General features: G+C 50.6%; 5 protein-coding genes across 5 annotated transcripts; 2 read left to right on the forward strand and 3 right to left on the reverse strand.

Annotated features, from left to right (window-relative positions):
- Positions 1 to 3,300: 3,300 nt before the first annotated feature.
- On the reverse strand, positions 3,301 to 4,356 carry AYO20_07882 (hypothetical protein; the record flags this gene model as incomplete). The annotated part of the gene is made up of 1 exon (XM_022646166.1): positions 3,301 to 4,356. The coding sequence occupies one exon, from the start codon at positions 4,354 to 4,356 to the stop codon at positions 3,301 to 3,303; it is 1,056 nt and encodes a 351-aa protein (XP_022497824.1).
- Positions 4,357 to 5,670: 1,314 nt separating this feature from the next.
- Positions 5,671 to 7,710, reverse strand: AYO20_07883 (hypothetical protein; the record flags this gene model as incomplete). The annotated part of the gene is made up of 2 exons (XM_022646167.1): positions 5,671 to 7,526; positions 7,581 to 7,710. The coding sequence occupies 2 exons, from the start codon at positions 7,708 to 7,710 to the stop codon at positions 5,671 to 5,673; spliced, it is 1,986 nt and encodes a 661-aa protein (XP_022497825.1).
- A 360-nt stretch (positions 7,711 to 8,070) lies between these two features.
- AYO20_07884 (hypothetical protein) lies at positions 8,071 to 8,637 on the forward strand (the record flags this gene model as incomplete). Its single annotated transcript, XM_022646168.1, has 1 exon — positions 8,071 to 8,637. One exon carries the CDS (start codon positions 8,071 to 8,073, stop codon positions 8,635 to 8,637), a length of 567 nt encoding a protein of 188 aa, XP_022497826.1.
- Positions 8,638 to 8,696: 59 nt separating this feature from the next.
- Positions 8,697 to 10,524, reverse strand: AYO20_07885 (dihydroorotate dehydrogenase (fumarate); the record flags this gene model as incomplete). The annotated part of the gene is made up of 2 exons (XM_022646169.1): positions 8,697 to 8,702; positions 8,755 to 10,524. The coding sequence occupies 2 exons, from the start codon at positions 10,522 to 10,524 to the stop codon at positions 8,697 to 8,699; spliced, it is 1,776 nt and encodes a 591-aa protein (XP_022497827.1).
- A 2,925-nt stretch (positions 10,525 to 13,449) lies between these two features.
- On the forward strand, positions 13,450 to 14,903 carry AYO20_07886 (hypothetical protein; the record flags this gene model as incomplete). The annotated part of the gene is made up of 2 exons (XM_022646170.1): positions 13,450 to 13,652; positions 13,724 to 14,903. The coding sequence occupies 2 exons, from the start codon at positions 13,450 to 13,452 to the stop codon at positions 14,901 to 14,903; spliced, it is 1,383 nt and encodes a 460-aa protein (XP_022497828.1).
- Positions 14,904 to 18,707: the final 3,804 nt, after the last annotated feature.

Raw genomic sequence — 18,707 nt, forward strand, 5'->3', positions numbered from 1 at the left:
CATCTATTTTCAATGTTCTTGGTGTTCTGGTTTCGGTGTGGCCGGTCAGAGCGACCGGTAATAATGCTTCTTGCTCTTTCCTTACCCGATACAAGTTTTTGACAGCTTCCAGAAGCTGTGTTTTTCCCGACACGATGATAGGTAGGAGCTTTGGCAAATAGAGCAGGTGCAAAAGCCCCTTCTTCTTCATTCAAGTCCCCTCTTCTTTCGCCCTCTCCTCCACCCAACTCTTCATCCTTGAGACATCCTTACTCATCGGCTCATTGCATCACTGTCCCCTACGGTCCATTCATTGCACAGCCATCTTTAGCATTACCCAAGCAGTGGTATCCGTCCAGCTCATCAACCTAATCTTTCATACTGCATGCTTGTGGCATTGCTCATTGCAAAGGCAGGCTTTCCCCATGGAATCCCAATGATAGAAAAAACCAACTTCCAGAGTGTCGCGGCCTGCGGGCTGCTTCACAATGTGGATTTTGTCATCCTTCTGAAGGGACACCCAGGTGGTTTCGGGTTTTTTTCGTGTTTTCGCTATCCGCACCTGTCTCAGCTTTGGCTGACAAAAAAAATTTCTTTTAGGACTTCGAATCGATATCCATCAGTCCCCGAAATGGTATCAACAATTGTCAGTTACCCTCGTGCAACGACCTCCGCTCGTCTCGCTCTAGCCTCTTTAAGTACTCACCTCAGTGAATCGACCTATCCAGATCCGGGCACCTCAACGGACAAGCGCCGTATAAGAGTTGGCGGTAGGCAAAATCACATATTGAAGGAACACGAAATGATCGGTCGACTTTGCGAACTTGAAGTCAGGAAGTCGAGGTGGGAAGGCGGATAGTAGGATACCCGTCTAGGTGATAAAAGCTTGTACATAGGCAGCTAATCGCATAACGTTTCCGGGGCATCAGTTTCTCTCCATTAATCAAAGATAAAGCTAACGAGTGAAAATATGTGTTAGGTCAAGGTGCCTCAGAATGGTACTCTTGTTTAAAGCCGACGAGCTAACCGAACAAATCGGCGCTCGAGGACGTTTAGAGTCCTGAGTTCATCATTGGCAACCCCTGAGCCCTCATGCATCTATCGACCAACTCGTTTGTCACCCTCTCGATAATGCTTGTAGAAAAGAAAGGAGGATTGGTATTTACTCTGGCCTTCGTTTTTATATGCGCTCTGAAATGGCTGCCTAGAAGACCCACTCGCTAGATGCTTGGCAATAAAAGCTTGATATCCCAAATTCGTTCGAATGACTAATATGATGAATAATGCAAAATCCCCTCCCTCCACCAAGCAGTCTCAACGTCACGACGAGCCTGGCAATCCTCTACTTCATCCTGCCGCGACCGTGACCGCACTTATCGAGAGGCCTGTACTCACCCTGTCGGCTTTGTCTGATGAGAGCAATAAACAGAACCTTCGTTTGTTGTCTCTCTAGTGGGAACGGCTTAGTCCATCGAAGCTTGTTGCCGCCAGAAAATGCTGCGCTTGTTCAGCCTCTTCCACTTCCGCCCTTGCCATCTCCTTTCTCTGTTACGAGTGTCTGCATTGGTTTTGAACTAGGACATGCGCATCTTCGACCAATCCGGAATCCTCCCTGTCTACCTCCTTCCCTGTGACCCGCCAGCTCCATATTCCGTAATAAGTTTCTCAACTCTTACCCCAAGCCTCGACGCCGATCGACGGCGGCTTGGTTCATCCGGGATGAGGAGCCAGACTATCCCGATAACCATCCTTCCCATAAGTGTGCCCTGATCGTTCAGCATTCGGGCAAGTCCTTCCCTTCTATAACTGAGCCGACTCTAACTTCTAAAGGAATGCTGGGGGATTAAATTCAGTAGTGGTGATTTCGGATGGTAAAAACCACGTAAGAGAAAGGCATAGGTGTTATAACTAAACAAACTGTGGGACACTGAATCCCCCTCAAACCTTATAAAAAATCACACAGCGCACGCCTGCCACACCGCCGCAAGCTACGCGAAGACACGACGTCACAGTCTATGGTCGTGGTGGTTGTGTGAGCAGCGCCGACTGGTGAGGCCGATGACGCGCCTGGCGCAGGGTCGGGGCGGCGCCTTTAAGTCTCACCTCATGACCTACATTGTCCAGGCTAAACGTCTCGCACTTAAGGAGTCCATCATCGGTAATCCTCAGCGAGAAAGATAGAGAAGATGGCAGGTCGCTGTGGTATCGAGCCCAAGGGAATTAAGAGCATAGGAAATCGGCACATTGCAGGCAACGACGCCAGGGCCACGTGGGGCATCGTCATAAACCAGTTGAAGAGACTTACCAGTGCGGAAGCGTGAAGGGTCGTCTCTTGCCCCCAAGGCTGAATTCTAGGAGCCATCACAGAAAGGAATACATATCGTCGAGAGTAGCAAGGTGCTCAAGGTGCCTTCTACTATAGTACATAGTGATAAAGCCTTTATAGTCTCAGTAGGAGCTCTTCTTCTATATGCCGCTTCTTTTTCACCTACTCCGTAGTAGCAGCCAAAGGGAATCTTGCCGCGCAGGCCTCCGTCGCAGCCGGGGTGGCTACCTTCGCGAGCAACGGCTCGGTGCTGTTAAAGGTGCAAGACAATATGGCTGCAGTAGCATAGGTAGGTTCCAAACCAGTCATCAACTGCCAAATCGTATCCCGAACACACCACAGGGGGAACCAAAATTCGGCACTCATCTCAACCTATCAAAATATGTAGACAATAGCCCAGGTTTCGCCGTACATAGAAGCAGTCAATTCCCGTTCTTCGTCGTTGTATTCAAGTCTCGAGCGCCGAACAGAACACACTATCCAGCAACAAACCAAGCAGCCGGAGCCGGGGCTATCGCGCCCATTTTCAAAACTCGGTCAAGCGATGTAATCAAATGGCTGACACTAGTCAATTCAGGTTGGGTGAAGGTGAGCGAGATGAGTGCGAAGGTGAGAGGAGGGTGAGTGCTTTTAAAAGAGGCACGGCCTGGGTGAGTCGCACCCGAGCTCGGAGCAGTTTTTACTTCCCTTTACGTGCAAGACAGGTAAATATGGAAAGGCATAGGCGGGTGAGGGCTCTGTGTAACGATGAGTAGGGGCTCTGTTCAGCGGTCAATTCGAGATTGAAATGAAAAACTTGAGGTGAAATGTTGAAAAGGCAACTGCTTGACTGCGCCCAAGTAAGTATCAGGGTTGGCCATATTCACCTGCGAAGTTCGGCAGGAACTACATGCCTAGAAATATTTTGCTTGTTTGTTTGATTTCCCCCTTTCCCATGGAATGGGTCTTTCTGCTAGAGCTGCTTGTAAAATAAAAGCCACGTTGATCCCCAGACTTCATTCTGCAACGTGAAAATGCGTCTTGATCACCTTCTTCCCGTCCCGATAGCGATCCAGGACATCATTCACCTTGTCTACATCCAGCCCCTTGACCACCTCGTACTGACTCGGCTTCAGCTTTCCCTCGATCAAATACTGCGGCACACGTTCCCAGAAAGGCTTGCACACGTCGGGTTTTGCGTGTGAGCTGCCAAAGACGTTGAGCAGTTCATAACCTTCCTTCTTTGGGTGGATCTGAGACTCGTCTACCGCTCCAGTGGGGAGCAAGCGGGCAACTTTGCCTTTTTTGGTCGAGGAGAGCGCGTTGATTGCGATGGTTTGCGTTTTGGGAGGGTTGATGGCGTCGTAGGCGTACAGCAAGTCATCACCAACGAGAGATCGGATTCGCTTGGTGAGGTCCTCTGGCGAGGCGTGTCGGTCAACTACGTCTGTCGCGCCGTAGGATCTCAACTCAGCCTCGTCACCCCCGACCACGACGATACGTCCGATGCCAGCCAGCGCAGCGAGCTGGACGCCGAACCTCCCGCAGTTGCTGCCTCCGCCCATAATCAGTAGCGTGGTGCCTTTGTAGTCGAAGCTGGACGCGGCATCGGTCCAGGGAGCGGGAATGGCCAGCGCTGAAGCGTCGAAGAGTGCAACCAGCGGGGCAATCACATTGGTGGGCAGAGTAGCCGCGTCGTCGTCGGTGAACCCCTGAGGGATCTTGGCTGAGGCTTCAACGTCGGCGACGGCGTACTCCTGGAAACCACTCTGGGCATAAACATTGTCAAATCCAGCTTGGGCGACAATGTGGTCACCGACGGCGTACTTTGTCACATTCGCGCCGAGGGCGACGACTTCGCCCACCACGTCGTTGGTGAGGATAGCTGGTAGCTTCTCAGCGATGAACAGGCCCCAATCACGGGCCTTTTCGTCGTGTGGGTTTGGTCCAGCAACAGTGACGCGGAGGAGGACCTGATCTGGGCCGGGTTGAGGAACAGGGCGGTCTGTGACTAGGACTAGAGGCTTGCCGACCTCAGTGACGAGGAGAGCTTTCTGAGTTTTGGGAACCATGTCGTCAGGCTATGTGTGTACTGTGATGAATATGGATTGAATAGTTGGGTGCAGAGCAAGTGATGAGAAATGGTTTATGTATGTTCAATCGCTGAAACAAAGAGTCTCAGCGCGGCTCAACATCCACATCCAATGCACGCCTCCCAGCTATTTAAATACACTTTGAACCTCTACATATTCATTTGTCAATATAGGCCTGTGCTCTTGTTTGGCTTTGTAGTTACTCCGGCCCCGCGGAGTCTATCACGCCGTCCCCATCACATCAATCAATCAAACAATCAATCAATCAATCAGGCCACAAGCACGAGCGAGGCTGACGTGGGGTTGGCTCCTGCGTTGTTTTGTGGTGGATACTAATCAGACTCACCAGTAAGTGTGATGGGTGAGGGGCATTTTCGACCGCGCTTAGTAATTACAAACTCGGGGTTTCGAAAGCAAGGGCCAATTCCTTTCCCCAGGCAGGCACAGCAGGGGCAAGGGACAAGGGGCCCTGGGGGCCAAGGCTGAGCGAGCAGCTCGGGCTTAACGAATGCCGAACGAAGCTGGACCATCAAGCCATGTACATGTGCATACCGCAGCTGAAATGAAGGATACCCATACGCTATATCGCCGAGTACTATCTATCTTATGTCCGAAAGCCTTGAGACTGCATCATTCCTGGCTAAAAGAGAAGAATACAGATGAATAATTAATTTGCTTGCACCACAGAATACAGAATGCAGGGTGAGGGAACTGGGAACTCGGGATCAATCCGCTTGTTTGGACCGAGTTACTACTGATGGTTGACTGAGGGCGAGAAGTTGATGACAAACACCAGTCACACCTGAAAAAAAAAACTTGCGTTCTACGAGAATACTGGCCTCGGACATGGAAAGAATAGTAGAAACGGCAAAGGGACAACTTTCGTCCGATTGTGTATTTGTAGCTCTAGCGATCGTTGGCTTTGTTTAATGTTGCCAACCGAACCTCCATTTGTTAGGCATAGGCGAGTTGACCAATTATCTCTATCGTCAAAGGTTGTATAACTCCTCCTTGACTGCTACTGCTCGACAAGGAATGACACACGTGAGTCGGAGCTATCACCTTGTCGAACTGTCCTCGCCTCCCAGGCTGAATGGACCAACAGAATGAGACTAGGTCAGGGCACGAAGACATCGATGAACGCCGTGAAACTTCTAACTGGCCAGCTTTTCCTCCCAAGGACCCCCCTCAATTTTGATCTCCTCCAGGCAGTTCAACAACGTCAAGTCGTAAAAAATAGCAGTCAAACGCTGCAACAATGACACTCCATACCTCCGAACCACCTTCGTCCGATTACCTGGATCGCGTCTTCCCCATCTTCCTCTTGCCCTTGATCAAGTGGGCTGGTAGCGATGCCGTCTCGTGACGATCTGCCTCGCCTTGTCTGGCCATGCGGTTCATCTTCCGTTGGCTCAGTTTTGCCATACGTTGGGCCTTTTCGCTCTTTGCAGGGTCTGTCACTCCTGTCGCACTCACACCCAAGCCATCCGTCAGCCTGTTTGTCTTTGGCGCTCTGGACAGTGACTTCGCTAGTCTCGCAGAGGGTGTATCGTCCAATTCCATCTCATCGGCGGCGACGGACGCAGGTTTGGCGTTACGAATCTCTGCTCTTGCTCGGTCAGCGGGGGCCGATGCGTCAAGGCCGATGGAGGTAAAGTGCTTCTCCATTTGCCCAACTGTCCTGGATTTCTTGACCCGTGGTATTTGAGCTTTGTTCTTCAGACTCTTCTTCATGCGCGCCTCATTCATCATTAGCGTCTTCTTGTTGCGGATCAAGTCCGCTTTCATACGGATGTCGGCGTCATCTTCATCTTCCATGCTGTCGCTCTCGTCGTAGAATCCTTCAGCTGTCAACTTCTCTTCTTCGGCCTCCAGTTCTGCGAGCCTCTGTTCAATATCGGGATCGACATAGTCGGCAATGTTCTTGCCATTGAAGAACTCGGGAATCTTATCATGCTTCCATTCTGGGACAGCAAGATCGTAAAACTTCTTCAGATCGATATTATAGACCCCTGCACCTCCATTTTCCTCTTCAATATCACGCTCGAGTTTCCGTCTATCGGGATCTGATTTGTCGTATTTTTGGTGGGTACCGTTTCTGACGGCCTCTGGGATGTATGTCTCGCTCACCGAGCCTTCCAATGGCCTGGCCACATGAATTCGCGCAAGGAGATCGCCTAAGCGGCCTGTGGGCGCATCTGAGGTAGCGGACTGTGCGGCTTGTCCAGCTTTAAGTTTTGCTGCCACCCGATCTGCAATCAATCGATCGCAGACCGTGTTCTTCACCTCTTGAACCCCTTCGTTGGTGACGCATGACAACTGAAGAAGTTCGGTGTTGGCGTTTTGAGTCAACAGATCCTTCAGTTCTTGCTGGGTCTCGGGATCCAAGTCCTCCGGTTTCATGACATCGGTCTTGTTCACTACGATGAAAACAAGCTTGTTGGCAAAGAGGGGTTTGATCGAATTGAAAAGCGCCATCTGTGCAGAGACTGAGTAGCCACACTGTTCTGAGAGATCCATAAAGTACAGAATGGCAGACCTCAAATGTGCGATAGCGGTAATGGACTGCATTTCGATAGTGTTCATCTCTTCTAATGGGTGATCGAGGATTCCTGGTGTGTCAATGGCTTGAAATCTGAGATATTTGTAGTCGAAATGTCCAACAAAGAGTGACTTGGTGGTGAAAGCGTAGGGTTGAACATCGACGTCCGCTCGGGTGATCGATTTCAAGAAACTCGATTTCCCCACATTTGGATAGCCACAGATGAGCAGTGTTCGAGTGTTAGGATCTATGCTCGGCAATCGTCCAAGATGTTGTCGCACTTGTTCCAGATACACCAGAGGGTCTTTCAGTCTTTTGCAGATTGTGGCCATCCGGCCTAGGGCCGCTCTCTTGAGAGACTTGCATTGGAACAACGACTGGGCGTACTTGAGGAGCCGCACGTAGTCTCGAGACACTGTTTCTATCAGCCTTTTGGCAGTGGACAACGTGCCTAGGGCGATTTTGAAATGGTCGGCATCGTAGAGAGTATTGAGGAGGTCTTTGTGGAAGGGGTGAATATCTTGGAGTCGAGGAAATCCTTCGAGGATGGCTTGCAACTTTTCGCAGAATGTTTCGGACGTGAACTTGACTTTTCTTGTGTAAAAACCTGTACAGTTGTCTCAGCAATACTTTCTCTCTCAACGCAGGTAGGAAATTTGACCTCTAATTCGGCTAATTTTGAAGCCTGCACGAATCTGAGTAGGTAGCCGACGCTGTGTGCGGCTAAGGACAATGTCTATAAATTCCTGAGAGGTAGGAACCGGTGCAATATCCTTCCAAGTGGTCTTCATCTTGCCGACGAGCGTGCAGGGCGACGATGTTGTGGCGGTTGTAGAATCTCAAATGCGGCACAAAAATTCGCAACTCGAAATTCGCTTATCGCTTATCGGTGGTATGGCAACTTTGCCGAATGCCAAGACGCTATATGATTGGTTTCTCAATCAGCACCCACCAACCTGCGGTACATTGTCCAGAAGCTCTTGAGTCACAAAAGCCTCTCAGTTGTGGAGACTAGGGGCAGATTAAGTATCCGACGATTTGATTGTTTACTCTGGTATATGCTCTGGACTTTTTTTTCTGCCGCAAGCCCCTTAAGATCGTAGAAGATGAAGAAAACCACGCGTCCAGTTTGTCCAGTCCCAGCGTCACCCATGACCACTGCTCGTCTGCTCCTACGACCCATCCAACCATCCGATCTAGAAGATTTCCATGCCCTTCGCACTGAAATCGAAGTGATGAAGTGGACCAGAGCGGGGAAAGTCGACATTGACAAGGAAGCCACACAAGTCTGGATGACCAAGTTTCTTCCACCCAACAATGCCACCACTTTCAACTTTGCCATTGAGGAGATCGCGAGCCCCGGCAAAGTCATTGGGGTGGTAGGCTGTCATACACCGGAGCCTCCCGAGTGTGGTTACATGTTGCGCACCAACTCCTGGGGTCAGGGGTATGCCACAGAGGCGCTGCGACGATGGCTCCAAGCTTGGTGGGAGTTGCCTCGGAAAGAAGTGGTAATCAAAGAGGTAGAAAAGGGTGACGATATCGATGACACCATTGTAACGGTACCTGAGGTCTTGATGGCGGATCTAGGCGCTGACAATATTGCAAGTGCCAAAATATTGGCCAAATGTGGTTTTCACCGGGTTGGTGAAGAGCTGATTCAACTGAACGGGTCGACCGTCAATCTAGTCAGTTTCGAACTCCCTCGGCCAGCATAAGAACCTCGAATCACCACCTTAGTTTTGAGCCTTGGAGCGCTTTTCTTGGTCCTGTCGTTTCATTTCTTGTCGCATTTCATCCTTGATTCGTGATATCGTACCAACGCCTCCGTATACCAAGGCAGTATAAACCATAGCCACATTGGCACCCGCGTTGAGAACTTCGAGGGCTTGTTTGCCGTTGGTGATGCCTCCAGTCGCAAAAATTACCTTGGGTTGATCGACGGATTCCAGATGTGCGGGATCGATCTCAAGTCGGTCGAGGGCGTCACGCTGCGCCCGAGGAGGGAGTCGCTCAATGGCCTCCTGAATTGACTGAAGTTGTTTCTTCTCTTCCGCCAAGCGTACTTCTGCATCAGGTGCGGCCGCTTCCGCCACCTCGGCATTTTCTGTCTCTTGCTGTGTCTTATCATACTGGCGATCGTTGGGAAGAGCGAGGAGAGGTTGTTTGTCCGCACCACTCTGTTGAAGCATGCCACTGGCTGGCACAACGCCACTATCAACAGACGTGGTGATTTTGTCTGAGCTCGAGGAGGGTGTGTCGGCAAGGGTGGCTTCTTCAGCGCTGGATGCCAGAGATGCCTTGATCCGATCTGCTTCAGCTTCTAGCGCCCCTTTTCTTGTGCTCGGCGTGTTCACCGTGTCGACCGACGCGGGCTTCTCGACTAGAAGCTTCCTGTATTTTTTCACCAGATCAACCGTTTTTTCAAAAAGGTGAGGCCCGGAAAATCCTCCTTTTTCGAGCATATTTTTTTCCTCGAGAGGTGACAACTTTTTCAGGTGAGCAAGTGGCTCGGGTCGGCGATTCGTGGTGTTCCCGACAATGACTCCATCGACACCGGCTGCCCAGACCGCATCACATATCCCAGCAATTTCCGACTCTGAATCTTCGTCTGGGCTCACTTTGACCATTACATATGGCCGCGTTCGCCTTTGCACCGATCTAGCCGCATCCACTACCCCACTCAAGATTGCCCGCAGCTTGTCGGACTGTTGTAGTGAGCGAAGACCAGGGGTATTGGGACTGGAAACGTTGACGACTAGGATATCAGCATATGGCCCAAGCTTCTCAACACAGTAAACGTAGTCGTTAGTGACGGCCTCGACATCATCCTCTGGCGTGGCTTTATTCTTTGCAATGTTGACAGCGAGTAGTTTTCCTGGAGTTAAGCTTCCGGGAGGGACGCCTGCGATACCATCGAGCACAGCCTTCTCCGCGATCTCATCATCACCAAGGCCAAGAGAGTGTGCGAACTTCCTCACCCTGTTTCGCAGTCTCATGGCCACATGGTCAGCACCTTCGGAGTTGAGGCCATATCTGTTAATCATCGCTTGTTGTGATGTCAACCGGAACACACGAGGCTTTTCGTTGCCCGCTTGGGGCAGTGGCGTCGTTCCTCCAATCTCGATTATTGCGGGGCCAATGTCAAACAGCAAATCCGGTATGTCGGCATGTTTATCTATACCTGCAGAAGTGGCGATAGGATTTCGGAGGCGTTGCCCGAAGACTTCGACCTCAAGGTCATGGTTCTGGTCCGGGTCGCCTCGTTCCCGTGGATGTAGACCAAAGTCCCAGAGAGATTTCAGAATCCCATTGCCTGCGTGGTGTGCATCTTCGGGATCGCGATAGACCAGTCTCAGGGCTGGAATGACCACGTAACGATGGATGCTTGCTCGAGTATCAGTGACGTAGACGTAGATGATCCCCAGACCCAAAGCAAGAGTGGCGGCATATAGAACATTGACCAGTCGAGACGGCTTCTCTTGAGAAGTGGAAGCATGCCTACGAAGTGGAGGATTGAAAACTCGAGGCCGAATCAGTAACGGGTGCGCTGGCAGACGAGGTCGTGAAGCGCTGAAGAGCAACCTCGTGGTTGAGTGTCTCATTTTTGGCCTGGCAATGACACAAGTGGCGCGGGAGAGGTTAATGTGACTTCTGATCCCAAAGAAAAGTTCAAATAGTGCGGCAGAGCTACGTCCAGTATTTTTGGTCAAGGCATCCTTCGTCTGAGTCTGAAATGCTTTGAAGCCGTCGTCAACAGAGGGGACAGGAGGTTGAGAAAATTATGGTGCCAGGAACAGCCACGAAGCTTCCAAAAACTCAACGATGCTGATTGGCCAAGTGCTGAGCTCGGCAGACCTGCGTCTTCTGTAAAGTGATTACAAGTGGCTAATTTGCGAGACTCTCATTGGCCATAATAACACAACTACTAGCGTTCTGCGGCTCTACTGCCAAAGTTGGCCACATCAACGAGGAATTCTAAGCCATTCTCACTTGCTAGTCAAAACTCCAGTATCTAAGTATACTCAGGAGTAGTATATCCCGTAACACTCGCTGGCGAAGCTTGGCCTCTCCAAAGTTCATTTCCGGTTCCAGACATGACTATTCCGCCACTTAATCTGAGCCAAATAGGTTGACGATGTGACAGACGCGATGATCGACGGTTTGGACAGGATTGAAGGTTGTGAAAAGTCGCGAGAAAGCAATTTTTAGCTGTAGACGAGTGTGTTGCAAACATGAATCAGAGTGCAAAGACCGCAAGAGGTGATAATGTGACTTGCTTTCTGTTGGTTTACCAATCAGCCGCCGGACGGAGGGTCAGCCAAACCCTTCTCGAACCGGTGATTTATTTTTTTGAGTTGGCACCTTGAACGAAAAAGCCCAGTAGCGTTTAAGAACCCTAGTAATGACTCCATTCTTCGCCTTCTCCTCCAACGAGTCTGCCGCTTCTAACGCCTTAATGACCACAGTCCTAGAGTCGAAAGTGCCATGTCAGCAGCCTTGCATCAGTTGGCCCAATGGTAGGTTCGCGGTATCAGGAAACTGGTTTTCTTCATATAGTTGTTGATAAGGTGTGTTCGACTATCAGACCTTTCGAGTTCGTGGTATGGGTATTTACCCGTCAGGACTTCGTAGATCACACACCCAAACGCGAAAATATCGGTCTTCTCGCTAACGTCCTGCGTTGATCGTCGATAACTGTACCATTGATAGCAGGAGCCGTTGGCTCCGCCATCACTACTGGCACCTCCCAAGTCAATCAATTTCAAGCAATCAGATCCCATACCCGTAAAGCCACGAGTTCTTGTCAATATCATATTGTAGCATCCACCATCAGCTTGAATAATACCCTTTTCTTGTGCGAATCTTATACCCTCCGCGGCATCCCTTAATCAGCGAAGCTTTCGACGCAATGGGATCTTTTCCACACTCAACTCTTGAATCTTTTCCCGAAGAGGCTGGCCCCGTTCCAGAATTATAGATCCATCCTTTAGGCTACCCAGATATCTCGCAATATTTGGATGTGAGCCGAAGCGTGTATATGCTCGACGCTCACGCTTAGCGTCGCTCATCTTCGCCCTCGAAGTATCGTTTTATGACTCTTTTCTTATCGATCCCGTAGATGAGGCCCGAACCGCCGGTGGTGATGTATTTTCGTCCCTCATACGAGGAACCGTCGAAAATCTGCGCGATTCTGAAAGTGAAACATCTCGAGGTTTTTGGTTGAAGTACTTGTGCATTACATGGCAACCAGGAAACCAACGCCGGAAAATGATGGGTAGGCAGGGCTGGCAGGTTGGCAAGGAGGTTTCCTCAATAATGTTACTCGGCGCGTTGGGAATCGATCGACGCGAATTCACGTGACTGGCGGCCTCACCAAGTACAAATGAACGGCGACCATTTCCAACATCCTCAACACCAAGACTCGGTATCATGTGTACTTACATCTGCAAGTTCTTGTAGGCCCCTAAAACAATCATACCACGTCATGACACACCTCTTGGTTTTCGTGGATGAGGCTTGTATACGGTTCGTACTGGACAAATCTCACTCATCATTGGCTGACAGCCGCCACCAAGTTCCTAGCATCTTCTACGACGCCTCGGCAACTGATTGGCGCCGAAAGCCTCAAGAAAATACGGATACGCGGATTCACACCAATTTCATCAGAAGCATGAGACGGGTCGGATGTCTAAATATACCCCGGATTTCGGTTGGAAGACTGCAAAGTACCTCATTCCCGTCACCCAATGCTCTCATCAATGTCTTATCTCGTGACTCTTGTCCAAGCCAGTGCAAGGCATTTTCCGAGGCGTCTTTTTCGAGGGCAAGGCAGATTTCTGTTTCAAGTACAGGCACAGGTGTATATATATCCAGAGGTTTTGTTGGCTCAGAGTGATTTCTGAGCTCAAACACATTCGGGCTTGCTTTGTTATATGCATGTCTCAGGCTCAACAATCTTACATAACCTCACCGCAATTTGTGCCAGTTCACAAAAACTTCCGAACCAAAGAAGCGTGCAGAACGGTGGTAAGGCGACACACGACGCGTTTCCAGGCCGCCTCAGTGGCCCCGAGTTTCTGACACACCACTTCCCAAACGAGTCCAAGGAGGCATCAGGACGTCTAATAACGCTGACGCAGCACTCCACATCAGCAAACATTCTCAGCCATCGGCCAGCTGGCTGGGCCGCTTTTCGCAAGTCTGAGCATATCGTGGCTAGGCCTGCTGGCCTGCTCAGCATTCCGTCTGCATCCGAGCGGGCGAACCAACCATCAACGTTCCGGCTGCCAATAACACCGGGACCCCCTTTTTTGCACGTTTATCCACACTCATGACAGTATCTTGACGCCCTCTATATTATTTGGCACACAAGGTCAGTCTTGGTCACGTTGTTGTTATATCTTTCGGTCCACCCCAGACTCTTAGACAGTGTTTGCCCCTTCCTTGAAATCTACTCCCAGCAACCCCAAAAAGCTCCTTTAGCATTTTCCAATTCAGCCTTGTATACTATTCACACGCTCCACAAAATGGCAGACGCCGACGCACTCCCTTCGTACAATGCATTGTTCCCCCAGGAGGAGGCTAACCCCGTCGTCAATGGCCGAAGACGGTACACGACCATTACGCTTCGAGAGATCTATTATCCTGGGGGCTGTCCCTGCCATCCCAAGGAGCAGAAACTGTCCAAGAAGCGAAAAGCGAAACAAGAACCCCAGCGTCCACCGAACACGTTCGAGCCAGATCCTCTGCATGACTGTCTATGGCTGGGGCACGCCCGACCGACCCTCGCCGAACGGTCAGCGAGTCAGAGCAGCGAGAGTTCGAGTCGCTCGGCGAGCAGCAGCACCGCCAGTTCTTCGAATCCGATGAACACCGGCAGTTCCAACACGAGTGGCACGGCCCCATCCGACGATTCGAGATCCTCAAAAGCGCGACCTTGGGACTGGTTTGCCCGCAGAACCTCGTGTTGAGCGTCGTCGATGTCGGTGCCAGGACCGTTCCTACGGACCATCTCACCAACATTTCGACACTACAAAGCTCTCGTCACGAACCAGCGTTTGTGACCAGCAAGATGAAGTGGTGGAAGGAGAAATTCTTTCTTCCCCCTTCGTTTCAGATTTTCCCCGGCACTGCTCACCAGCTGCACCCGCAGCACACGGGACTGCAAGGCGAGGAGGCCGCTCAAACGGAAATTGAAGGCCCTGGACAGTTGCCACGGCCGCATCCGCCGTCACAGAGAAGCGTAAGGCATATCTATACCAATCCCAGCGCAGACCCTGTCGACGTCCTGGTGAAAACCAAGTCCTCAAAGAGCCTCGATGGTTCCAAGAGGGACGAGGACCCATACCCCTTGGCCGAGATCAAGTATCAGGGCTTACAAGGGTTAACTCGCATGTCCATATCGCTGACCCTCTACAACATCTCCCCCGAGATGCACTACTCTCCCTCGGCGCAAGAACTTCACAGCATTCGCTCCAATTATACCATTGCCCGCCGCGGCTGGAAGCGCGAGTACACCTTGAGCATTTCGCCATCCTCGCCGGTCTACAAATGGCATTCCCCGCTCCGTCACAACAGCGAGGTTCTCTCCATGCCAGCCGTTGACGACGGATTCGACCTGGCCAACGGGAATCTCCTGCTAGAAGATCCCCATGGGACGCTTGTGGCCGTGTACAAGCAGCGACGGGACCACCAGTATCTGGGCGCCTTGACGATATTCCTGGCCAACGTCGCCGGGGGTCCCAGTGGTGTTAATCATCACCATGTCAAAGCGAACGGTAGTGAACCCCGACAAAGGCAGGAGCAGGGACATGGAAATGGACATGGGCGCGAATACCGCCAACGAGAACGCACGCACGGACGCGGTGATGGAGGCATAGAGAGCTGTGACGAACGAATTTCAATCGACGCCGTGGTGACGAGTTGTCTTGCCGTGGTGATGTACGAGCGGATCGGATGGCAGAATCTCTTGGGCCACTGACTCGACTCGACCTTGCCCGACTTGCCCCTGGCTTTTCTATCTTCCAAGCGAAAGTTTTTGACACAACCACGAAAGACATTGACCGTTGGCGCTCCTGCCAGGCGTGCAGCAAACAGGATGTGATGTGTGATGTTTGATGTTTTATGTGTGATGTGTGATATTGTTCTTCTTTTCAAGAATGATAAACGACGTTTCATGACACCTGGAAAAATGTACAATGAGAGTACTACGTTATATGTAATCTACAGTCGATGTACTGAGGCGTTTGGTCTCGGGCGACTGGAATCCATTGATTTGTGCGGCTCATGTATCTAGTATTGGTTCCTTCCGTTGGATTTTGCAACAAACATACCGAGGACAAGTACAGTCTCTCAGAAATCCCTGCAGATATGCCTAACGAAGCTCCACATTCCACACTTTCTTCACACAACCATATGCTGCGCAAGGTGTCATGCGAATCAGTCTACTGTATTGTACCTCGGTCTTCGACAAGCATTGGTGAGCACAACGTTAGCAGCGTCTACAGAACGGCAAGGAACGAAGAAGAAGTATAAATTATGCAAGGCATCCACGCTTATTTCGGGGCTTCCCACCCCCATGCCTCTGGCATGATCATGATGCAACTTTACGGGCTGTGGGCTACAAGCAGGTACTCGTACGTAGTTGTAGGGGGGCTGTAGAGATCCGATACCCGACAAATACAATACCATTCATTCACCCAGCACCACGATCACAATCATCATCCAACATCAGCATCAGCATCAGTAAGTGGCGGCTGTGCGGGTACCTCGACGTATGGGTCCAAGTACATACTCGTAGTACAGAAGAAACGGGACCTGTACCTCGCAGATGGGCCCGCAATCAACCGATTCCCACCACCTTTGCCCATGGTGGGAAAAAGGGCATTTCTGTGGGCTTCGGAGGATTACGCAAAGATGCTTTGTCGGGCCACCATCACTCTCCCTTACGATCTTGCTGTGAACGAGGTACAAGGTGTGTACTTGGTCAGTTCATCAGTCAGCAAAACCGCCAAACCACCAATCCGCCCACCGCACCCGCTTAGCTGTCTCGTGTACATATACTTGTACAATAGTTCTGCCTTTTCACCATCATGTACTCGGTACTACCGAGCACAATCCTTTTTCCCAACCTCAAGCCACAATTTTCAACCCTCCCTGCATTGTGCGCCGGCCTAGTGACGTAGAACCTCCAAAGCAACACTGGCCCGGAGTGTACTGCATACTGCCCCACAAGCGGGACGTCCGCCGGCTTTCGTCGGATAGCAAAACAGCAGCAAACCAGACCACATCCCCAGATATGGAAAGGCCATCAAATACAGATGTTGGAAATGTCCCAGCACGTGTCGAGCCCGTGGACTCAGAAGAAAAACAGTCAACAGCGTTTTGAAACTGGTGGCCGTAAATACTAAAAGGTGGCCCCTTACTTTACGGCCTGATGAGTTAGGCTCTCTGTGGCAAGTTATTATAGACAATGAGCGGCAAGCCTCAGGTCTGGACTTCGGGGTACAAGGTCACGAGGTGCAACTATATGGACGGAAATTCGACATTTGGTCTAACCTCATCGCGCATTGGTATTTCCTCGCTGGTGCTCAGCCGGAACAGACGACGCCATCCCAGACAGAGTCATCGCCTCTTGATAGTGGCTTGCGGTAAGTACATGTCTATGCCACAATGGCACAGACTTGGCCACAACCAGGTGCAGTGTCCTCTCAACAAGTCGTGCAAAAAGGAAGAAATGTCCTACGAATGACACATCGACCAAGGCACCAACAACAGCACAATTCTAGTACGGGTAGAGGTTCAGGAGGGGAAGACTGGAGGTGTCATCTAGAAGTAGACACCACAGGTCTTCGCAGGCTATCATCGTAGAGTGGCATGGTTGGTCCGACGCTGTCATATATACTGTTTTGAGTCTTTGCTTGTCACGCTGGATGGTCGAACAATGTTTACCATATCCAACAGCAATAAAAATGAACTGGAAAAAAAAATAGTGTATGATGAGAGGAGTGGGACTCGAACCCACGCGGGTTTCCCCATGAGAAATCAAACCTCTGTAAGCAGAGAACAAGAACTTAAGTAGTCTTGAGTCACACGCCATAACCGCCTGTAATTCACTGTTAATATTTGGCTTCAACCAACACCAGCAGAAGTTTTCACGTACTCGGCCATCCTCCCGACGACAATATTTTTTGGAGTTTTGGCCATTGTAAAATATATACCTATCACTAAATTCTTGCTGAAGCGACTAGCGCGCCTTTGCGATGGAGCTAAGACCTTGGCTCGGACAAGGTTGACATCATTACAGATGCGGGTTGTACAAAGGAATACTTCCTATATTGAAGCTTGCGGTGACGAATATTCGCTGCTTACAATCTCTCAGTCCAAGATGAAGCCGGAGCCACACAAACTCGCCCGTTGTGTATTAATGTGCCGCTCTCAATTCCTGTCTGTCACACCTCTTGTTCACCCTTCTCTACAATGTCTCGCTCCCCGAGATTCATCCCTCCCGAGGGCGTCATCGTTCCCATGTTAGTTAGAGGCGGCTCAGCCCTAGTTTACCGATCCAAGACACATCATGGGGAGGTATTGAAAGTGCCGGACAAACTTGACACCACAGGATGTTCGAGCGCAGCCACCGAATTTGCCCGGGAGGATGAACAATTTTCGCAACAGTGTCACGATGGAGAAGGGAAATCTACACAATATTACCGCCACACGAAGGAGTTCAGTCTTTGATCGACGTCTCAGTCGAAGGGATTCCATTTCCGTTTCTGTCGAACGAGAATTTACGGAGCTATCTTCAAGAACACGGTGCCCGCATCTCGATGGCGACGCGCGAGCAATGGATCCAAACTGCTGTCGAGGCTATCGCCTTCATCCACTCGCTAGATGTTTTGCATTATGATATAATTGCCCGTAACTTCCTGATCGCTGACGACCTTTGTCTCAAACTCTGCGACTTTGCAGGCTCCGCCCTTCCTGGAAAGACTCCACTCGTTTCTGAAGAGGTTCGATATCGGAAGATAGACGGTGTTTCCACACACAGACCGAGCTCTTCGCGATTGGATCTCTCATCTATGAAATTATCACCGGACTACCGCCGTACGACGACCTGAGCGACGAAGAAAATCGAAGAGCGGTACGGCAAGCAGGACTTTCCTTCCGTTCAGAACCTGCAGTATAGTCATGTCATTCAAAAGTGTTGGACCTCGAAATACGAAAATGCTGAGGAAGTCGTCAAAGACACGCGGCCTCCCTGTTCAAGTAAATGGCACATCGACCCATACAAAGCCTGGCATTCCCTGGGAACTGGTTTACCGTGGACTGCTATTCTCGTCATAGCCTTCAGCATGGGCATACTGGGCTCGGCGACGGACAAGGTAACTCGCTGTGAACACTGAGACGTCCCCCTATGTCGTATTTATGTGTATCTAGCCTTCCCGCTCTAATGATGCCCTCATCCTGGTTGAAATATTCTTTGTTGTGTACCGATATTCCTTGGCTGCTTCAACAGAACTTTAAGAGCTTTGGGTCCTTAGGATTCTGTGTCGTGTCAACTCGTTGTATCGGGAAATGAGTCTGAGACAAGGGGCCCTGTATAGGATTGATGTAGACTGTGACATGGTCTTCGCATCGCAAAAGTCTGAAAGCTGCAACACTCTCCTCGCTGACCCTTGATCTAATACAGAGACTCGTTTTCCTGTCTGTTTTCATGATCGAGGGCTAGCAATGCTGACACCCCTGACATCTTCGTACTACTCGTGGGAGACGATGGTACGGTCTC

Source organism: Fonsecaea nubica (assembly GCF_001646965.1).
Source record: "Fonsecaea nubica strain CBS 269.64 chromosome Unknown Scaff58, whole genome shotgun sequence".
Taxonomy (NCBI): Eukaryota; Fungi; Ascomycota; class Eurotiomycetes; order Chaetothyriales; family Herpotrichiellaceae; genus Fonsecaea; species Fonsecaea nubica.